Source organism: Citrus clementina, unplaced genomic scaffold (assembly GCF_000493195.1).
Source record: "Citrus clementina cultivar Clemenules unplaced genomic scaffold, Citrus_clementina_v1.0 scaffold_5, whole genome shotgun sequence".
NCBI lineage: Eukaryota > Viridiplantae > Streptophyta > Magnoliopsida > Sapindales > Rutaceae > Citrus > Citrus x clementina.
In genome coordinates, this window is record NW_006262201.1 from 3134354 (window position 1) to 3154864 (window position 20511).

At 34.2% G+C, this 20511-nt stretch overlaps 2 protein-coding genes across 2 annotated transcripts; both read right to left on the reverse strand.

The window, feature by feature from the left end:
• Positions 1-10038: 10038 nt before the first annotated feature.
• Positions 10039-12124, reverse strand: LOC18042365 (berberine bridge enzyme-like 24). The gene is given in 3 exon segments (XM_024183354.1): positions 10039-10458; positions 10460-11219; positions 12120-12124. Coding segments are annotated over 3 exon segments (1185 nt in total).
• Positions 12125-14166: 2042 nt separating this feature from the next.
• LOC18042366 (berberine bridge enzyme-like 18) lies at positions 14167-15912 on the reverse strand. Its single transcript, XM_006431478.2, has one exon. The coding sequence runs from the start codon at positions 15861-15863 to the stop codon at positions 14208-14210; it is 1656 nt and encodes a 551-aa protein (XP_006431541.1). The 5' UTR covers positions 15864-15912; the 3' UTR covers positions 14167-14207.
• Positions 15913-20511: the final 4599 nt, after the last annotated feature.

Below are 20511 nucleotides of genomic sequence, written 5' to 3' on the forward strand. Positions count from 1 at the left end.
AAGATATCTACTCTTTGATGAAAAAAGCCTAGTAGAAAAGTAATCAATATGCTGCTATTTGTTTGTATAAATTTCGTATTTCCAATTAATTAGCTTAAGTTTTATAACAGTCTATTTTCTTCTAATTCTTTAAAGGTTAATTATTCATATCTTTGAAGTTTCAGTTTCCAATTTAATGCATTTTGGATTAAAATCAATGATTGGCATAGAAAATTTTTATCGCCCGTAAATTTGCGGGCGGTGATGAGTAGTAAAAACTCCACAATGAGAAGAAGAAAATAAAAATTGAATTTTTTTTTTTGGGAGTGAGCAATTATTGTTTAGAAGAAGGGCATTTTTATGCAACAATTAATCTTACAATATTAATTAATGGAGTTTACTCAAAGAGGGGTGCTAGTAGTACTATTCTCACTCAAATACAAAAATAAAAATCAATACATTTAATATTATATTTTTTTATCTATACACCTTTTCAATTAAGATATTTAGTTTAATCTCACGATTCAAATCAATTTATTGAAATAAATCCTCATGAGTCACAACTTGCCTTTTTATCCTTTGATTTTCTGTCTTCGCAATGGTCGGTAGAGACTCTATCATATGAGTTCATAATTTCAATTTTGCATGATTTATAAATTTTTTTCCATTTAATTTGCTTGTATTTTACAGAAGTTACAAGCCAAATAAGTTAAATTACCCACTTTGGTTATTTGTAGCATGTGAAGCAAATAATAATGATGGTCCTAATCATGGTCCCACACGCCACATCTGACTTAAAGTCAAAAGTTGCGGCTTTCTTTCTCCAAAACTTCTCTATGCTTTCTAATGCTCAAAGCTTTGCACTCTCCTGCTACTTAATTGGCTATTACGAGCAAAGAAGAGACGCTCAAAATAAGAAGAAAAAGCTCCTTTACCCCACCACCTTTATCTCCCCGCAAATTAGGAATTGGAAATTTTTAATCTGTAATTTTTCCAAGATTTGAAAATTTAATTGAAGAACGCCGATATTACTGAAAAAAAAAAATTCACAAAACGTTAATAAAATGAATTATAATGACATATATTTTAAAAGAAAACGATAAAATAATAAATTAACACGATAATATACCACATAATTTTATATTTTATATTATTAAAATTTTATATTTTATATTATTAATTTTTAGTCTCTTTAACATTTTTCTTAACTTAGAAAAGAAGGATGCAACCGCTGAAATAAAACAGAGTTTGTGTTTGGTAAACGAGAAAGTTAAAATGAAAGAGAAAGAAAATGTTGATAAACTGGAAACTATATTCTTATATTTTAATCAATCAACGTATTTACACACTTATATAACAGGTATCAATTCTTTGTTAACTAAGTTGTTACACATGCACGTAGTAGCTCTTGTAACCAAAATAACAGATAGAGCCACGTCAGCTAGCTAGCTATAACAAACTGAGCCAGGGAGCTAATCTGTTACAGCACAACACACATTAACAATCATGTGCTCACTTCCTCTGTTTCATCACAATTAATCAGATTCACTAACATCCCCTCTTAAACTAAAGTTCCTTCATTCTTCCGTCATAACTTTCTTTCTCTGCTGATGTTACTGCTTCACTCATTTTCAGTTTCACTAACATCCCCTCTGAAACGAAAATGCTTGGGTTGAACATTTAGTTTGCTGTGTAAGTAATGAAACTGATTGAAAGTAAGGGCCTTGGTTAAGACATCTGCTGTTTGATCTTCACTGGGCACAAAACAAACATCGATTTCTTTTGATGCCACCTTATCCCTGACGAAGTGAATGTCCAGCTCAACATGCTTTGTTTTAGCATGATAGACTGGATTATAGGCTAAGGCAATAGCACTCTGATTGTCACACCACATAAGTGGTGTTGTGCTTAGCTGAACCTGCAACTCAGCAAGTAAATACTTGATCCAAACAACTTCTGAAGCAGCATGAGCTAGAGCTCTATATTCAGCTTCTGCACTTGACCGTGATACAACTGACTGTTTCTTGGAAGACCATGACACCAAGTTTGGACCCAAAAACACAGCAAAACCAGCCACTGACTTCCTATCATCACGATCACCAGCCCAATCAGAGTCTGAAAAACAGTTTATTTGCAGAGCTCCACAATTGTAAAATTGAAGTCCAAAATGAATTGTGCCTTTAAGATATCTTAATAATCGTTTGCAAGCCTCCCAATGGGAAGATTTTGGACAAGACAAAAATTGACTGAGCTTATTGACACTGAATGAAATTTCTGGCCTGGTGAGTGTAACATACTGTAATGCCCCAATGATGCTTCTATATTGAGAAACATTTGCAATGTCAGTGCCTGAGGCTTTAGTGAGAAACTGACCTGTAGACATAGGTGTTGACACTGGACTGCAGTGTGTCAGATCATGTTTCAGCAAAATGTCTGCAATGTATTTAGCCTGTGAAAGATGAATACCATTATGAAGCTTGGAGACTTCAATGCCTAAGAAATAGCTAAGTTCCCCAAGATCTTTCAATGCAAAAGTGTGCTGCATATCTTGAATTACTTGTTGAACTCTAGCTGAGTTAGAACCAGTGATGATGATATCATCAACATATACCAATACTAGGAGTAAGTGACCATTCTCTCTTTTGTAAAAAAGAGAATTATCTGACTTTGAATGCTGGAAATTCCACTGAGAAGTCATGGCTGTTTTGAATCTGGCAAACCAAGCTCTTGGAGCCTGCTTTAATCCATAGATAGCTTTCCTGAGTTTGCATATGTGCTGAGGCTTTTGAGAATTAACAAAACCCTCTGGCTGTGCCATATAAACTTCCTCATCAAGAATTCCATTTAGAAATGCATTGTTCACATCGATCTGTCTGAGGATCCAATTGTTCATGACTGCAATGCTCAAAACAACTCTGACAGTAGAAGCTTTAACCACTGGGCTGAAGGTCTCAGTGTAATCAATACCATGGACTTGATGAAATCCTTTTGCAACCAGTTGTGCTTTCTGCTTCAAAATGGACCCATCAGGATTATATTTTATTCTGAATACCCATTTATTGCCCACCACTTTGACAGGGGCTTTAGGTAACACCAACTCCCAGGTATGATTAGCTTGGAGAGCCTGAAACTCTTCTTGCATGGCTTTTAACCATTTCGGATCAGTGAGAGCTTGAGAAACAGATGTAGGTTCAGAGGGTTGAGCTAGAAGTGCTAAGAGATAAGCTTTTGGTTTAAAAATGCCATTTTTAGATCTTGTGACCATGGAGTGGCCAATAGAGGATGATGCAGGAAGAATGTGAGGTGGTGAATTTCTTAAGGTATGACTTGAAGAATGGGGGGAAGGATCTGAAGTATGATTTGAAGTATTTGTGGTAGAATCTGATAGCAGATATGAGTGTTGAGAAAATACCTGAGGAGATGGTAAGACTGGAGCTGCAGAGTCATATGTTGAAGTAGCTGCTAAAGGAGTTTGAAGATGAATAACAGAAGGATTTTCAGAGTCTGACTGAAGGACAGAATCTGTTTGAGAAGACATGGAGACTGAGGAAAAATCAAGATCAGGGACATAAGGAAATGATTTTTCATCAAAGACTACATGATTAGAAATGTATGTCCTCCCAGATGAATGCAGACACAAATAGCCTTTATGGTTAGTACTGTACCCAAGAAAAATACACCTGCTAGTTCTGAATTCAAGTTTGTGTCTGTTGTAAGGTCTTAGGTATGGAAAACATGCACAACCAAAAATTCTAAGAGTAGAATAATCTGGTTTTTAGTGAAAAAGCTTTTGATAAGGTGAGATATTGTTCAAGACTGGTGTGGGAAGTCTGTTTATTAGGTAAACAGCAGTTTGGAAGGCATTCCACCAGAATTTTAAAGGAAGGTGTGCTTGGGCTAGCAAGGTAAGGCCAATATCAATAATATGTCTATGTTTCCTCTCAATCTTTCCATTTTGATGATGAATATGAGGGCAAGGATGCCTAAAATGAATTCCTGAGGTACTGAGTAAAGAAGAGAATGATCTAAATTCCCCACCTCAGTCAGTTTGAACCACTTTGATACTCTTTTGAAGCTGTTTTTCAATGAAGGTTTTGAACTTGGCAAATACTGTGAGAGCATCAGACTTTGAGCTTAATGGAAAGATCCAAGTGAAACGGCTAAAATCATCTAAGATGGACAGGTAATAGACATAACCTTGAGTGGAAGTGACATGGGAAGGACCCCAAAGATCTGCATAAAGCAGCTGTAATGGTTCTATAGTTTTAGTTTGGACAGAATTAAAATGCAACATATGATTCTTTCCAAATTGACAAGCATCACAGAATTGTAAGTTCTGAATTTTATTGAAACTGCCAAACTGGGTACGTGTACTGAGGATTGTTTTTAAAATATGAGCAGCAGGGTGCCCTAATCTTCTATGAAGAAGATTTACATCAACAGGTTTTGTTGCTATAGCTGACAAACAAGAATTTTTATTTCCCTGAGGAAGACAAGCAAAAAGAGAATGAAACTGATTCTGATTAAAAGGAATTGTATTGACAGCAGCAGACTGAGAATGAGAGGTTGGACTTTGAACTTTATAGAGACCCCCTTTAGCAACTCCTTCAAGCAATATGATCCCTGTGCTCCTGGCCTGAACAAAACAACAGGTGCCAACAAATTCAAGAGTAACATTATTGTCAGCAAGCAACTTAGAAACACTAAGTAAGTTCTTAGTGATTTTAGGGACATGTAAAACATGATTAAGAAGTAATAATTCAGCAGTGTTTGTAGTAAGCTTCACTGATCCAACATGATTAATAAGCAAAGCATTTCCATCACCAACATATAGCTGTTCATTACCAACATACACTTTAGGATTAACAAGATTACATAGATCATTTGTGATATGGTTGGTTGCTCCACTGTCAATATACCAAGAGGGATCTTCAGCAACCTCAGGATTGGCAGCACAAGTTGCTTGAGGTGATGGTCCTGAGGTACTAGGCACACCGTTTGGAAAATTTCCAGAGTAATATGGAGAGGAGTTATGAGCAAAGCTAGGAGCTGGAATTCCATGAAAGTATCCAGGAGCAAGCATATTGAAACCAGATGTGTAATTAGAAGGAGTATACCCAGGTAGAAAACCAGGATCTGAGTAAGCCATATTGGCTTGATAAGGAACTCCTCTGGGCATATAACCATTTCCAAAATTATGTCCAGAAAAATTTGGCCCTCTGCCAAAATTATTAAAAGGCTTGTTACCAAATTGTCCTCTAAAATTCCTTCTGCCAAAATTCTTCTGAGGAACAAATGAAGGATTGAACCTATTTTTGCATCTATTTGTTCCATGACCAGGAATGAAGCATATTTGACAAACAAGATCAGAAAAATTTCTTCCACCAGCAAACTTAGATCCTCCATTATTGTTAAAACCTCCATTATAACCACCAAAATTTGAACTATTATTATCATTTCCAAAATTACCTCCAGAATTCTTCTGAAATCTATTATTATTTTTGCCAGAATATGATCCTTTTTTAGCTACATTTGCAGACATATGATGCATGATATCATTAGCAATTTTTCCTTTCTTTTGATCGATTCTAGTTTCATGATTCAGAAGTAGTGAGTACAAATCATCTACAGTAATAGTTCCTTCTCTAGCTAAAACTGTTGTTATCAAAGACTCATAATCAGAAGAATCGAGACCAGTCAACACATGCATAATAAAATCACCTAGCTCAACTGGTTTCCCTGCTAAGGCTAAAGTATCTGCTATACGTTTGATTTTAGAAAAATATTCAGCCATAGTCATAGATCCTTTTTTAATTGTCTGGATCTGCATTCTAAGAGTTTGAATTCGTGCTTGAGACTGAGAAATGAACATACAGTTAAGTGATTCCCAGAGTTGCTTTGAAGTTGCACAATCAATCACAGTTGATAGTAAGCTCTGCTGAATGGACGACATCATCCAACTCAAGAGGAGTTGATCTGTCTTCATCCAAGCAATAAACTCAGGATTTTCTGATCGTGATTCATCAGAGGTTGAAGCTTCACCAATGCTAGGAAACGAGATAAACTTCTCTGGACATTTCATATCGCCATTAATAAAACCTTCTAAACCATTTCCTTTAATTGAAGCCAGAACTTGTGTTCTCCACAGAATAAAATTGTTTTGATCTAACTTGATTGGTGTGACAAAGCTATAGGACGAATTTGATTGAGTGATGCTTGCCATTGTTGGCTCTGATACCATGAAATAAAACAGAGTTTGTGTTTGGTAAACGAGAAAGTTAAAATGAAAGAGAAAGAAAATGTTGATAAACTGGAAACTATATTCTTATATTTTAATCAATCAATGTATTTACACACTTATATAACAGGTATCAATTCTTTGTTAACTAAGTTGTTACACATGCATGTAGTAGCTCTTGTAACCAAAATAACAGATAGAGCCACGTCAGCTAGCTAGCTATAACAAACTGAGCCAGGGAGCTAATCTGTTACAGCACAACACACATTAACAATCATGTGCTCACTTCCTCTGTTTCATCACAATTAATCAGATTCACTAACAACCGCTCTTTAGATTCTTCTTTGTGAGATCCATGCATCTGTCATGAATAGAGGTGGAGCCAGCAAAATGAGTCATAGGGGTCAGTATTATCTTCATTGTGTTGGAAAAATAAAATTGAAAAAGTTACAAACTAACCTAGGGTTAAAAGAGAACATATAAAGTAAAACAAGTATTAAAAAAAGGAAAATGCTTAACATCGGGAAGGATGAGAGAATCTGAGATAAACGGCAACTTGTGATGTCGTTTCGCGCGTGTTCTCTTAGCCCCACCCCCACGTTACTTTAAGCATTTTTTTTTAACTTAACTTTTGCAAAAGGCATTACTTTAAGCATTTTTTTAACTTAACCAAATAATTAATTACCAAAATAATTCCCAACAAAATAATTATCAAATAATTAATTACTAATAAAATTACCAACAACATAATTACCAAATTAAGAAATTACCAAATAATTACCAAGAAATTTCTGGAGTGATTTGCAGTCAGAGGAGAGAGTGCTGGAGGAAGGAGTGGAGTGTGCTGAGGGAGGGAGGGAGAGACGATGCTATGATGAAGAAGGGAGAGAGAGTGCTAAAGGAAGGAGTGGAGTGATATGCATTCACGTTTTGCTTAGTCTCATGAATGAGCAAAAATAAGTTATGGTGCGTTTACTTATCAGTAATCGAGAATGGACTGAAATGAGATGGAATGAGAATGAAAAATGAGAATCAGAATAAGTTATTTAAAATTGAATTCCATAATAATAAAAAATAACAATTATTAAAAAATTATTGTTAATAATAATAATAATCATCATCATAATAATCATAACAACAACAACAACAACAACAATAATAATAATAATAAATTTTCCTCTTTTGTTTTTTTCTTCTTTTATCTTCTTCTTCTTCTTCTTCTCTTTTTTCTTTCTCTCTCTTCTGCAATTTCTTCGTTACTTCTCTCCATCGTCAATTTCATCTTCTTCATCAACAACATCATCATCACAATTATCTTCTTCTTCCTCCTATTAATTTTGTTTCTTCTTCTTCATCAACATCAAAATTTAGTTTCATCTTCTGTCTTGTATAATTAAAAGCCAAGCACCCCTTTGACTTGGAATCAAAAAAATCGAAATCAATACAGGTGCTGTTCTTAATATTTTTTGGGTTTTTTAGAACAAAAAAAATAGGGGAAACAAACTTGAAATAATGGAGAGATCCAGACGAAGTGACCAACTGGACTGGTGGTGTCTGTCGTGACAAGCTGAAGAGAGAGAGGTGGCTGTTGGTAACGATGCCGTTGACGAGAGAGAGTGCCGATGATGCCGATGAAATTGAGGGGAGGGAGAAGATACAGGAGTTTCTGGTGCTGGAGAGATGAGTCCTCTTTTATTTTTTTAATAAAGTAACGTGGAGGGTGGGGCCAAGAGAACACGCACAAAACGGCAGCACAAGCTGTCATTTCTCTCAGGTTTCTCTCAGTCTTCCCAACGTTTAGCACTACTCGTTAGATAAACTGAGTCAATAAGGGTAACTTTTCGAATGAAAAGGAGTGTCAAAATAAATTATTATAATTGTTAAATAATGTACGGTTTTTGCAAGGATTTTGGAGGGGTGGCAAAGCTCAACGAAAAAATTAAGTAGTCAAAGTTTATGAAGAGGAAGCCCAGTAAAACCCAAACTTTCAATCTCATTAGTACAATAGACTAGCGCGACAAGGCCCACAGTCATACGCCTCATAATGAAGGAGACTTGAGACCATATTTCTTTTACGTTTGATTTTGAAGAGCAGGTATTTTGACATCCCTCAAAATTTCTCTTAAAATCCCTTTTCATTAAAGTTAATTAAATAATCTTACACAAATTAATTCAATTTTTGTTTTGAATAAAAATTTAATTAAATATTCAGATAAATTATTCTTTTAAGTTTTAACAATTGTTTTACACCCACTATGTTTCAAAATTTATATCTATATTTTAAGTTTTAATTAAAAATAATTTTTGAGAAAATTACAATAGTTTAGAATTATGAAAATATAAATATATAGTAAGAAGAAAATATTGAGATAAATTTGATAATATATAATTTGTATGTAATTTAAAAAAGAAATATTATTAGGATAAAATTTATAGGAAGTGGTTAATGTTAATATATGGATTTATATTTTAGGAGGTATGTTATGAATAATTTCAAAAGTGGCGTTATTAAAGATTTTAGAAGCATATTCAATGCTCAACTCTACTCTATTTTAAAATATGAGCCTTTTTTTTCATTTAATATGAAATTCGAATATACTTGAATTGACATAGAATTAATTCAGGCCTCATTGGTGTCATTATTTTGGACTAGAAACTAAGGCAATTTTATCTCATAATTATTTAATAAAAAATATAATATTTTTATTATTTTTTCAAAATTAATATTTTCAAAAGTCATCATACACAATCATGTTTTATTTTATAGTCAATTTTTTTTTACAATACCATTATACCAGAAAGAGATTAAGTCATGTGTTTCAAAAAGAAAAAAAACTTTGCATTGCTATGATAAGTTAATTTGTAAAGTAAACATACACATAGAAATGGTTTTTTCTTCTTCTTTTTTCCCTTTTTGACAAAGTGATATACCTAAGATAAGTAACTAAAGTCATATAAATATATTACAAAGTCTACCAAGAATTTAGATACATACACTTATAATCTAGTCCGAAGATCTAGAGAGCATAACTAACAAATCTCCACTGATTGGTTAAGATGAACTCCCACTAATATATTGGAAGATATATCTATTCAAAAAAAAAAAATACCATACCAAATGAAACATGTATACAAGATAACACAATAATACCATACCACTTATTTATATTACACAACGTCACATTTGTAATATTTCACGTCATATGACTCACCTTAATTAACTCATAGCTAATAAGAAATTAACTATTACAATTAGGTTTTCCCGTAAGACATTAATTAGACTTGAATCCCGGATAGATAGCAATAGCAGCTTCTGTAACAGAGAACACGGCTAATCGGCTTTCTTCTTAAATTATGATTGCTGTGATGCAAATTGACTAATCATGATACGAAGATTATGTTATTTCATATGTAGAACAACTATACATCAAAAGGTTGGGGATGATGGTTTACACCCCCTTGAAGTTGGGTAAAAATGCACATTACTCTGGTTCAGGTACTTTGTTTTGATGAGAAAGAAATTTAGCAAAATGACAAATATCCCATCAAATAAAAAATAAATAAATCTGTATTAGCACTTGTTTCAAGATGAAAAATGGAAGAAAAAGGGAAAACTAAGAGAAGAAAAGAATTGTTTGTTCATAATAAAACGGATGAGATTTATTAGAATATGCATGAAAGTTCATGCGGCAAATCATTACAAAGCAGAATTTATTTGCCAATACACACGTAGATATCCTTGAAAATAATTTTATTCTGAAATTTTACGTTAAATTCACAAGTAATCCACAGGGACACTTCAAAATTCCCAAAAATAAAATTTAATCACCAATTTTCTTCGGCACTCTAGACGAAAGTGGTGGAATGCTTTGTTCATTTCTAAAGAAATTGTGAGGATCAACCGTAGTCTTCACATGAACCAACCTATCAAAGTTGTTCCTGAAATATTTTTTGCCCCAAATGCTATCTTTTTTGTAGCTTGTGTATCCTTGGTTATTTGTTCCGCTGTCAAGATCCCTGTAGTTGAGATATGCTTCTCGAGGATTTTTTGAAACGTATGGAGTCATGTAACCGTACAATTTTCTGATCCAATTGATGTACCTTTGAGATGCTCCATCTTCTCCCCAAGCGACTACGTACAGAATTTTGTATATGTTACCCGCTCTATGAGGGAACGGAATTTCAGACTCTGAAATCTCATTCATTTTCCCACCATAAGGGATCAGCGCAATAAAAGCGCTTAATTTGTCCCTCTTCTTCAGCAAACCTATCATATATACCTTCAAAGGCGCTTTCAGGGATAGGCTGCTTAACATAGTCCGATTTTGCCTTGAAAAACCCTTTGCTGCTAGATGAATTCCTGTCAAGCAATAAATGCAACGGCTCTTCCTTTTGGAATCCGGCAAGAGAGTGGGCTGATTCAATCCAGTTCATTTCTGTGCAGTCTTCCTTCTTCAAACCAAGCTCTGGGAAGCTCTCCTGCATCAATGGAAGGAGTCTATCAATCCCACCTAGAAACAACGAACTGAATGCAGCGACCATTGTTGAATTCGCTCTGATTAAGACGACGTCGATAAATAAACCTTCATGAAGCTTATTTGCAATGTACTGCCATTCGTTAACAATCTTCGTTGCATTTTGTTTCATGGTTCTTATAACGGTGAATAGAGTCACAGTTGATGGAACAGTGACTAGTCTGACTTTCCATGCAACGACTCCAAAGCTGGCTCCTCCACCGCCTCGAATAGACCAAAATAGATCTTCACCCATTGATTTTCGATCAAGTAATCTACCTTCGGCGTCAATTAAGTGTGCATCAACAACATGATCAGCAGCAAGGCCAAATTTACGCATCATGAAACCATACCCTCCGCCGCTAAAATGTCCACCAACCCCAACAGTAGGGCAAACTCCGGCTGGAAAACCAAGATTTTTACTTCTCTTAGCAATTCGGTAATAAAGTTGACCAAGAGTGGCACCAGATTGACCACATTCGATTTTCCTGGATGATTCATACACTTATGTTCAATATATTTTATGATGATTCAGAGGTAGCAACAGGAAAATCCTGACACGGATAACATTTAAAATTATATGGTGTATATATTAATTGCTTGTTGGCAAATTAAAGAATATGTCAAGTTCGCTGAAGGTTCCGTTTTTTAAATTTCGTAGGTATTCAGATTTCCGAGTAGATCGAAGAGCCTATCACTTCGCTAACCTCAGGATTAGTCATTACCTGAGATGAATTTATTTTTTATTTCGTAATTCATATAGGGTCTAGTTCAGTTAGAAACTTTTTAGTTAACAAATATGTTTTTATGTTGTATGACCTTAAACTTTGATTTGGATACAATGTTTTTGACAACTTTTTTTTGGATCTTGCCGCACAACATAACGCGCATCATATTCAATTGCCAAAAGGTATATTTTTTTCTCCGTTCTCCAGCACCCCCCCCCCCCCCCCCCCTTCTCCGTAGCCTCATTGAAAGTATTCTCCCTGAATGCTATCAGAAGATTTGCTTGCCTATGTAATTAATATATATGTTATTTGTGTGTCTCTATTTGACAAACTCTCTCTTCTTCCCTTCTTACTTTTACATTTTTTTATCTTTATTTTTAATAATGATACAGTCAAACAATATCCTAATTATATATTTCAAATGAGGTGACATTAAACTATTATATGGTAAAAATAATAGTAGTAATAATTAATTTTTAATAAATGTAAGGACATAAAAAATTTCCAAGTGGCAAGAGTTCTCAAGAATTTTTTCCATTCAAAAAGGGTATAGGGATAATTTTTTAACCAATTTGTTATTTGGGAAAGGGATCAGGATAATTAAATACCCAATATCTTATTCGGGGAAAGAATTGAGATTCCTTGAAATCCTCATCCCACCTCATGTTCTCTTTTTTGTTTTTTATTTGGGGATTGAGTACTCTCGAGCATCCTCTTTTATTATTCAGGGTTCCTCATCCCCTTCTCGCAAACAATTATGACAGGGACGGGGAGGGTACGAGATTATTAGGGATAGGTACAGATTTGTCGATCCCCTCCCCTACCAATTGTCATCAATAGTGTGTGTGCACAAAAAATAGCAATCCATCACTAGAAGTGTAGAAGACAAAAAAATGAAAAGAAAAAACTACACAACCAAAAAAAAAAAAAAGCAGTTCATTACAAGAATTTTTTTTCTTTTTACTCTTGCTCTTTTTTGTGCTATTTTTGGTACAAATAGTATTATTCACTAATAATGTAAGTTATAAAATTAACCATCCAATAAATAAATATCTTAATAAAAATAAATAAATAAATATCATATTAAAACTTATGATGAAAATATTAAGATAGCAATCTGTGTCTAGTGTATTCTTTTTTCATTTTTTTTCTCAATAATGTGAAAATAACATTATTGATTGAATGAAGTCACAAAATAAAAATACTGAATTTAACATAGCTCTTTCATCTCCGTTCATTATTAATATAGATCTTAGAAGAGGAGACAAGAAAAATGAAAAAAAAAATATAGAAGAAAAATTTTGTCAACAAAAATCAATTCCAATTAATCTAGATCAATTTTTTCACAGGTACAAGAAACCTAATCCCTTCATGATGACACGAATGAACTATCTAAGAAATTGATGAATAAAGTTTCTTACTCTGTTTCTTTTTCGAGATGTCTTGTTACGCTAGTCATTCGAGCGTGATTTAAAGCTGCGGGGTTTTTATCGGTAAAATCCTTACTGTTTGTTGAAAGAGGCTAGAAAGGCAGAATTTTTAAAATATGCTTCACTTATGTCCTTCTTAATTGCACATCTTTGTTGCTCAGGTCCTTGACCATGTCTGACCATTGGATATAACAATCAACAGCGTGGAGGCATTTTCAGCCATACCATTTTGCCGACCCAAGCGATTAAAATTTGTTTTCTATAACTTGGATTATATAGTACAATTTAGACGAAAAAAAAAAAACAAAGAAAATTGTTAAATGGAAACGGCGATTGCGATATCTTGCTCCGTTGTCCCAATTCGCTGCTTCGTTGATCAAGAACCAATTCGCTCAAATGGCGTGGGAAGAAGACGTAAGCTTGTCGCCGCTTAGTGTCATCAGGTTTAATTTGTTTTATTTCTTGTGGTTGGCATCTGATGTGGAGCTATTTCTATTTGTGTATTTGCAGCTTGTTTGTGAGTATCTATCTGGACCGAATTTCATGTTTTGGCTTTGACTGCTTTTTCGGATATTGATTGTTATTTTCTTTTCTTAATCTCCCAAAGCATATTATTGGTTGGTTACTCTTACAAACCCAGTCTCAAAATTGGATGGTCTGGCTGGTGCTAATCGATTGCAATATTTTTTGGCTTCTTATTTTAATAGAAGGAGATTAATTGGCAACCTGCAAGTAATAAGACATAGACTGAAACTTTTTCTATCGAAAGAAAATTGCTCTTGGAGAACTTTATTGTTTACTTTTGTCTCGTGAATATTGAATCCAAATGCCTCATCCTCCAATCATGGAATTGTGTACCAACTGTAATCCAAACTGGTGTTTTTCTTGATGGTAGATAATCTATTTGATTGTCTTATCTACTTAACTTTCTTAACCATGACTTGTTGAAATTAAGATAAAAAATCCACCTTGACTATTAACCAGATATTTGGTCAAAGAAGATTCTTAGATGCAAATTTTTGGCTGCTGCTGCTACGTATAGGTTTCGTCTTCTCTACCATAGAGAAGATATTTAAAAAATTTCCCTGATCCTTCAATTTTCTTATGCTACATACCCTGTTAGTACTCATGCCTGTGATCAGTTACTATATTATGGGGCCATTTTCGTTCTTCTGACTGCTATAAAGGATCTCTTGACATGAATTTTAAATAAACTAGGAGTCAGATCTTATTAAACAACAGTACAAATAAAATTTATAATACAATATTGTCTAGTTATTAGCTATTCGGGACACTTCAAGATACCCAAAAGTAATATTTAATCACCATCGTTTTTATTCCTCCGAGATGTATGTGGTGGAATACTCTGTTCATTTCTGAAGAAATTATGGGGATCAGCCATAGTCTTCACATGAACCAACCTTTTGAAATTGTTCTTGAAATATTTGTTGCCCCAAATGCTAGCTTGTTCTATGCTTGTGTATCCTGGGTTATTTATTCCGATGTCAAGATCCCTGTAATTGACATATGCTTCCCGAGGATTTTTTGAAACATACGGCGTCATGTAACTGTACAAGCTCCTGATCCAGTCAATATGTCTTTGAGATATTCCATCTCCTCCCCAAGAAACTCCGTAAAAAATTTTGTATAAGTTACCAGCTCTATGTGGGAATGGAGTCTCAGACTCTGATATCTCACTCATTTTCCCGCCATAAGGAACCAATACAATGAAAGCCGTTTCTCCCTCTTCTTCATAAAACTTATCATATATTCCTTCAAATGCATTTTCAGGGATAGGCTGCTTGACGTAATCTGCTTTTGCTTTGAAAGGACTTTTTGTTGTAGATTTCACAACAAGCCCATTGGATCTAGCATTCCTGTCAAGCAACAAATCCAAGGACTGTCCCTTATCGAATCCAGCAAGATTGTGGACTGATTCAATCCAGCTCATTTCTGTGCAGTCATCCTTCCTCAAACCGAGCTCAGGGAAGCTCTCCTGCATCAACGGAAGGAGCCTATCAACCCCACCTAGAAACAAGGATGAAAATGCAGCCAACATTGATGAATTCATCTTGATTAAGCCAACTTCGATCACTAAATCTTCATGAAGATTATTTGCAACGTACTGCCATTTGTGAACAATCTTTGTTGCATTTTGTTCCAGGGTTCTTGTAATTGTGAATCGAGTCACAGTTGATGGAACAGTGACCAGCCTGAGTTTCCATGCAACGACGACTCCAAAGCTAGCTCCTCCACCACCTCGAATTGCCCAAAATAGATCTTCGCCCATTGATTTTCTATCAAGCAATCTGCCATGGGCGTCAATCAAGTGTGCATCAACAATGTTATCAGCAGCAAGGCCAAATTTACGCAACATGATACCATATCCTCCGCCACTAAAATGTCCACCAACCCCAACGGTAGGGCAAACTCCGCCTGGAAAGCCAAGATTTTTACTCTTCTCAGCAATTCTATAATAGAGTTGGCCAAGGGTGGCGCCAGATTGAACCCAAGCTGTTTTCTGTTTTGCATCAACACTGATTTTGCTAAGATTTATGAAATCAATGACGACAAACGGGACATGAGAAACATAAGACAGACCCTCAAAGTCATGGCCGCCACTTCGAACCCTGATTTGCAAGCCATGCTTTTTGGAACATTTAATGGCTGCTTGAACTTGGGATACGTCTAATGGGGTGATGATGACCTGAGGTTTTGGGGTGTTTGGGGTTGAAAACCTCAAGTTCTGTGTGGAAGAGCTCAAGACGGACGAATATGAAGGGCTGTATTTGGTGTAAATCACTTGAGAAATGGAGGAGTTATCAGAGCGAAGGCAATCAAGAAATAAATTCTCATCATGGTGATCAGCCGGCTTTGAAGAAGTTGCATGAACGTTGGCATAACTAACCCAACTATTATATGATAAAAGAAGAACAAAGACCAATGGGATGACAGAAGAGCAGGGAGACTTCATTTTCGTTTGATGTTTATTAGGTGCAAAAGAGTACACAAGAGACACCCCTTATTTATGGACACATGGATCTGCCACTCCAAAAGCTAAATTAATTAGGAAAATGCTAGGGAGCGAGAGAAACGAGAAATTCACGAGAGAAACGACAGTAGTTTAGCTTCTCGTTTCTCTCGCCAAAGGAAATAATAAAAAAATAAAAAAATAATAAAGAAATGAGAAACAGTGAAAGAAAGAAATCCAAACCTTATCTCTCGCTCCCTAACACTACTCAAAGAAAAAAGAGTCATGCCAGCATTATGCTAGATACGGAAGCGAGACGCCAACTCGCCAAAAATTATAATTAATAATAATTATAAAATTTAACTCTCTTTTGATTTGTAAATTCGTTTGCTTGAAAGTTCGTCCGGTAAACGCTGATCGAGCCAAAACTCACTCTTCTCTGTAAGTCTTTATATTCGTACATCTTCTCTCGATTGATCTCACTGCTTACCTCTCACTTTCTTGATCAATTCCTTAACGGTTTCCGTTTAAGTTTTATGCATTTTGGATAGCAAGATTAATTGTTGTGAATTCGTTTTCTTTGATTTTATTTTAAATTTGCTCTTTCTGGCATTGTTGCCAAGTTGAATTTATTTTTGTTCAGATGACAAGATTCTGCTGTGAAGGGTATCAGCATGATAGTGCTTATTCTTGTTGGAGAATTTGGAACACGGTTGAGGCCTTTGACCCTCAGTGTCCCTAAACCGCTGGTTGATTTTGCTAACAAACCCATGATACTGCACCAAGTGAGCTTCATAAAAATTTTCTTTTGTTGTTAATGTATAATTTCTATGCTTTGGGTTTTTTTATTAGGTTGTCACTGGTCATTGTAGCAGTTTTTATTTTTGCCCATTGTGTTATTCTTCAACTGTTGCTTCTTAATGACTTAATCTGTTGTAACTGTAACAACGAAGTTATTCTTTAGAGATAAGGTTTGGATTTCTTTCTTTTACTGTTTCCCATTTCTTTATTCATTTTTTTAATTTTTTATTGTTTCCTTTGGCGAGAGAAACGAGAAGCCAAACGGCAGCATTTCTCTCGTGATTCTCTCGTTTCTCTCTCTCTCCCTAGCACTATTCTAATAGGTATGGTTATTTTCTAACTCGGTCAACTTAATTTTGGAACCCATTTTCAAGTGAACTCCATAAAATAATACTGAAATTTTTTTTTCATTACTGTTAGCACTCACCTTCATTTTAAAATCCATTTTATCTTGACACTTGAGTGAGATTGATAATGATGCAAAGAATTTGCAAAAAAAAAAAAAAAGTTTAATGCTTACGTGTGGGTTCAGGTGTGGATAAAGAATTTGCTGAGGGAGAAAACGTTTTTTTTTTTTTCTCTTTCAAGGAGAAATATAGAGGTTTATTTAGATTCTTATTTTGTTCTCTATTGTGATTACAAGAGTGTGAGGATTTATAAGATAAAAAGCGGTGCCAATAGTCCCATTCTTATTGGGATTCTTTTCTTTTTGGGCTGTTTATAATTTTCTATATAAAGCCTCTTGATCCAATGTATAAATCTTACTAAAAAAGCACCCAAATAAAAAATTGCGGTTTGCATATAAATTTTCTAGGTTTGTTATGCTTAGCTTACTGAATCTTGCTTGGCTTGTATTGTGTCAAAACACTTTTTCGTTTCCTGTGGGGGGGGGGGGGGGGGGGGGGGGGGAGAGGAGAGAATTGTATCATCGCGAGGAGGAAAACTTATATAAACCGGTGTTCAGTTGGTAAGACCAATTACATTAAAAAAGCATGTTCCCTCTTTTTAAACTCTATGCAAAACCACAGTTTTTTGTTTCCTGCAAAATATCATTACGAAAGAAAAAATTTCATGTTTCCAATTAATTAACTTAAATTGCATAACAATCTATTTTCTTGTAATTCTTTAAAGGTTAGTTATTCATATCATTAAAGTTTTTAATCTCTAGTTAATGTATTTTTTATTAAAATCAATGATTGGCATTGAAGACGTTTATCATCCGTAAATTTGTGGATGGTGGGTAGTAAAACTCCACAATTAGGGAGAAGAGGAAAACAAAAATTGAATTTTCTGATTTTTTTTTTCTTTGGGAGTGAGAGAAATCATTGTTTAGAAGGAAGGCATTTTTAGAGCAATAATGGATCTTACAATATTAATCAATGGGGTTAAGCAGATATCTGAGGGGTGCCAGTAGTACTATTATCATTCTTACCAACCGCCCAACGAAGATTATTAGGTAAGAGTCCCAACGAAGATTATTAGGTAAGAGTGTATCATATATATATATATAATTCTATCCAAAACAACAATGTTCTGCAGGAGAAGAAAAACCTGTGATGTGTGGTATGGGCGCATAGAATAAAATAAAGGAGATCCTATCTGCGAACAATCATCACTATTTTATAAGATGTGTTAAATCAATCCGACGACTAAGAATGATTCAATATGCATCTGCATCACTTAATTAAGTTGGTAGAATGACGTATAACAATGTCATTTTGAACAAGTTTATAAGCAGACTTATATCGACAGGTCGTTTACAAATTAATAGACGACAAAACAACGAGAGATGCACACGATAAACGACATTGTGATTCGGTCTCAAATTTGAGACCACACTTCAACAGATAGACTATAAAAAGTAACCCTCTATTTAAAATTCGAGACCACACATACAATTTGAGATCACCCTTTAACATATAGACTACAAAAAGTTAATTTGTTTAAAAGGCCCTTGTGGCACACATACACTCTCTAGTAAAAAAATCCTTGATAATAGTGAAAATATCACTGAAATATAAAAAAAAAAATTCAGATTTCACTACATTTGTATTCTGTTTCTTTTGGTCTAATAATATGTTAAAATCTTTTATTTTATTTTAGTGGTATTCTTATTTTGTTATATATATATATAGGGATTGAGCTACGGTGCAACGCGTGCACCGTACCCCTTCTTTTAGTCTTTTTTGACTGCACCCCCTAATCTCTTCTATATTTGCAGTTTATTAAAGTAATTTATTTTTCCTCTTTCTTCAATCCCTCGCCTCTATTTTCTTCCCAATTTTTTTTTTCCTTTTTCAATTAAACATGTAATTAATCAATTGTAATAAATAAGAGAAACTTGAAATTGTCATTAAAGCTACTTTCTTGTTGCCTTAAGATTCATTTGCCCTATATCACATAAACAATAATGAATTGAACTTTTTATATAAAAGAAAATTATATAAATACATTTTTGTACACATAATCTATTAATCATACAATGAAATTCAGCTGTAAGTAAATTGAATTTTTTTATGCTTTACTACGTGTCTTCTTTCCTTCTTCTCCTCCATGTGTCTCTCTATTTTCTCCTTAAATAATCTTAACTCTAGGACTTTCTAATAATTGGATTATTGTTGTTGTTGTTGTTGTTGTTGTTATATTAGTAAAACTCCTCTTATTATGTTATTGAGTTTCTTTTCTTAGGTAAAAAGAATATTTCAACGAATGATAAAAAAAAATGAGAGTTTTAACAAGATTTCAAAATCTGTCTTAATTTTTATTGTCTTTGATGCATCTGACATGTTTGATCTCTTGATTATAACTTGCAAAAGTAGGTACTATAACACAATGATGATGATTAGTGATTGGTGTTAAGAGAATTTGGGAAAAAAAGATATTGGCACAAAATTTTGTAAACTTTAACTTTTCTAAATTTTCAGCAAATATCAGGGATTGTATTGTTAATAAACAAACAAACACATCCTTGCCCTTTAATCTACATTTGTGTGAGATCTGCAGCACAAAAACACAAAAAGAAGGGTATGGTGTACCCGTTGCACCATAGCTAGATCCATATATATATAGAGAGAGAGAGAGAGAGTGTAGTTTTCTGATCCGAGATCTTAAGGTGTAGGAAAAGTCTAGGAAAGCTATAAAACTGTGTGGTTTAAGTATTTTAAACCTTTAAAACCCCACGGTTTATGCGTTTTTCTGAACTTTCGCGCACTTTAAAATTTCATATTAGAACATTTCTATATATACGTATGTGTATATGTATGTATGTATAAAATATCATTCTCTACTGCAAATGCCTGTATTTTTTAATTATCGAGACACTGTTAAACTATACAACTTAATAGAGTTAATTTCTAGTACAATATAAAATTATGTGATTTAATAGCATTAAAATTTGACTTTATCAAACCGCACGTTTTAACAGTGTACCCTTATGAAAAAGAATGAGGATACTCTCATTAGAAAAAGACTATATACACACATACAACCCCACCCTCTTCCTTTCATTTAAGTTATTTGATTTAATCTCACGGTTCAAATTATTTCATTGAAATAAAAACTCACGAGTCACAACTTATCTTTTTATTTTTTATTTTCGCTTTCTTCGCGATGACTCATAGTACAAAATTCTCTTTCTTTCGTCCAAGGGCCTTCCCTCCCTATGATAGTCACTCTATCATATGAGCTCATGATTTCTATTTTTGCATGATTAATATCTTCTTTTCATTTATTATGTTTATGTTTACAAAAGTTACAAGCTAAATAAGTTAAATTTTATTTTCTCTTTCTTCGCGATGACTCATAGTCAAATATTCTCTTTAGTCTGAGAGCCTTCCCTATCTATGATAGA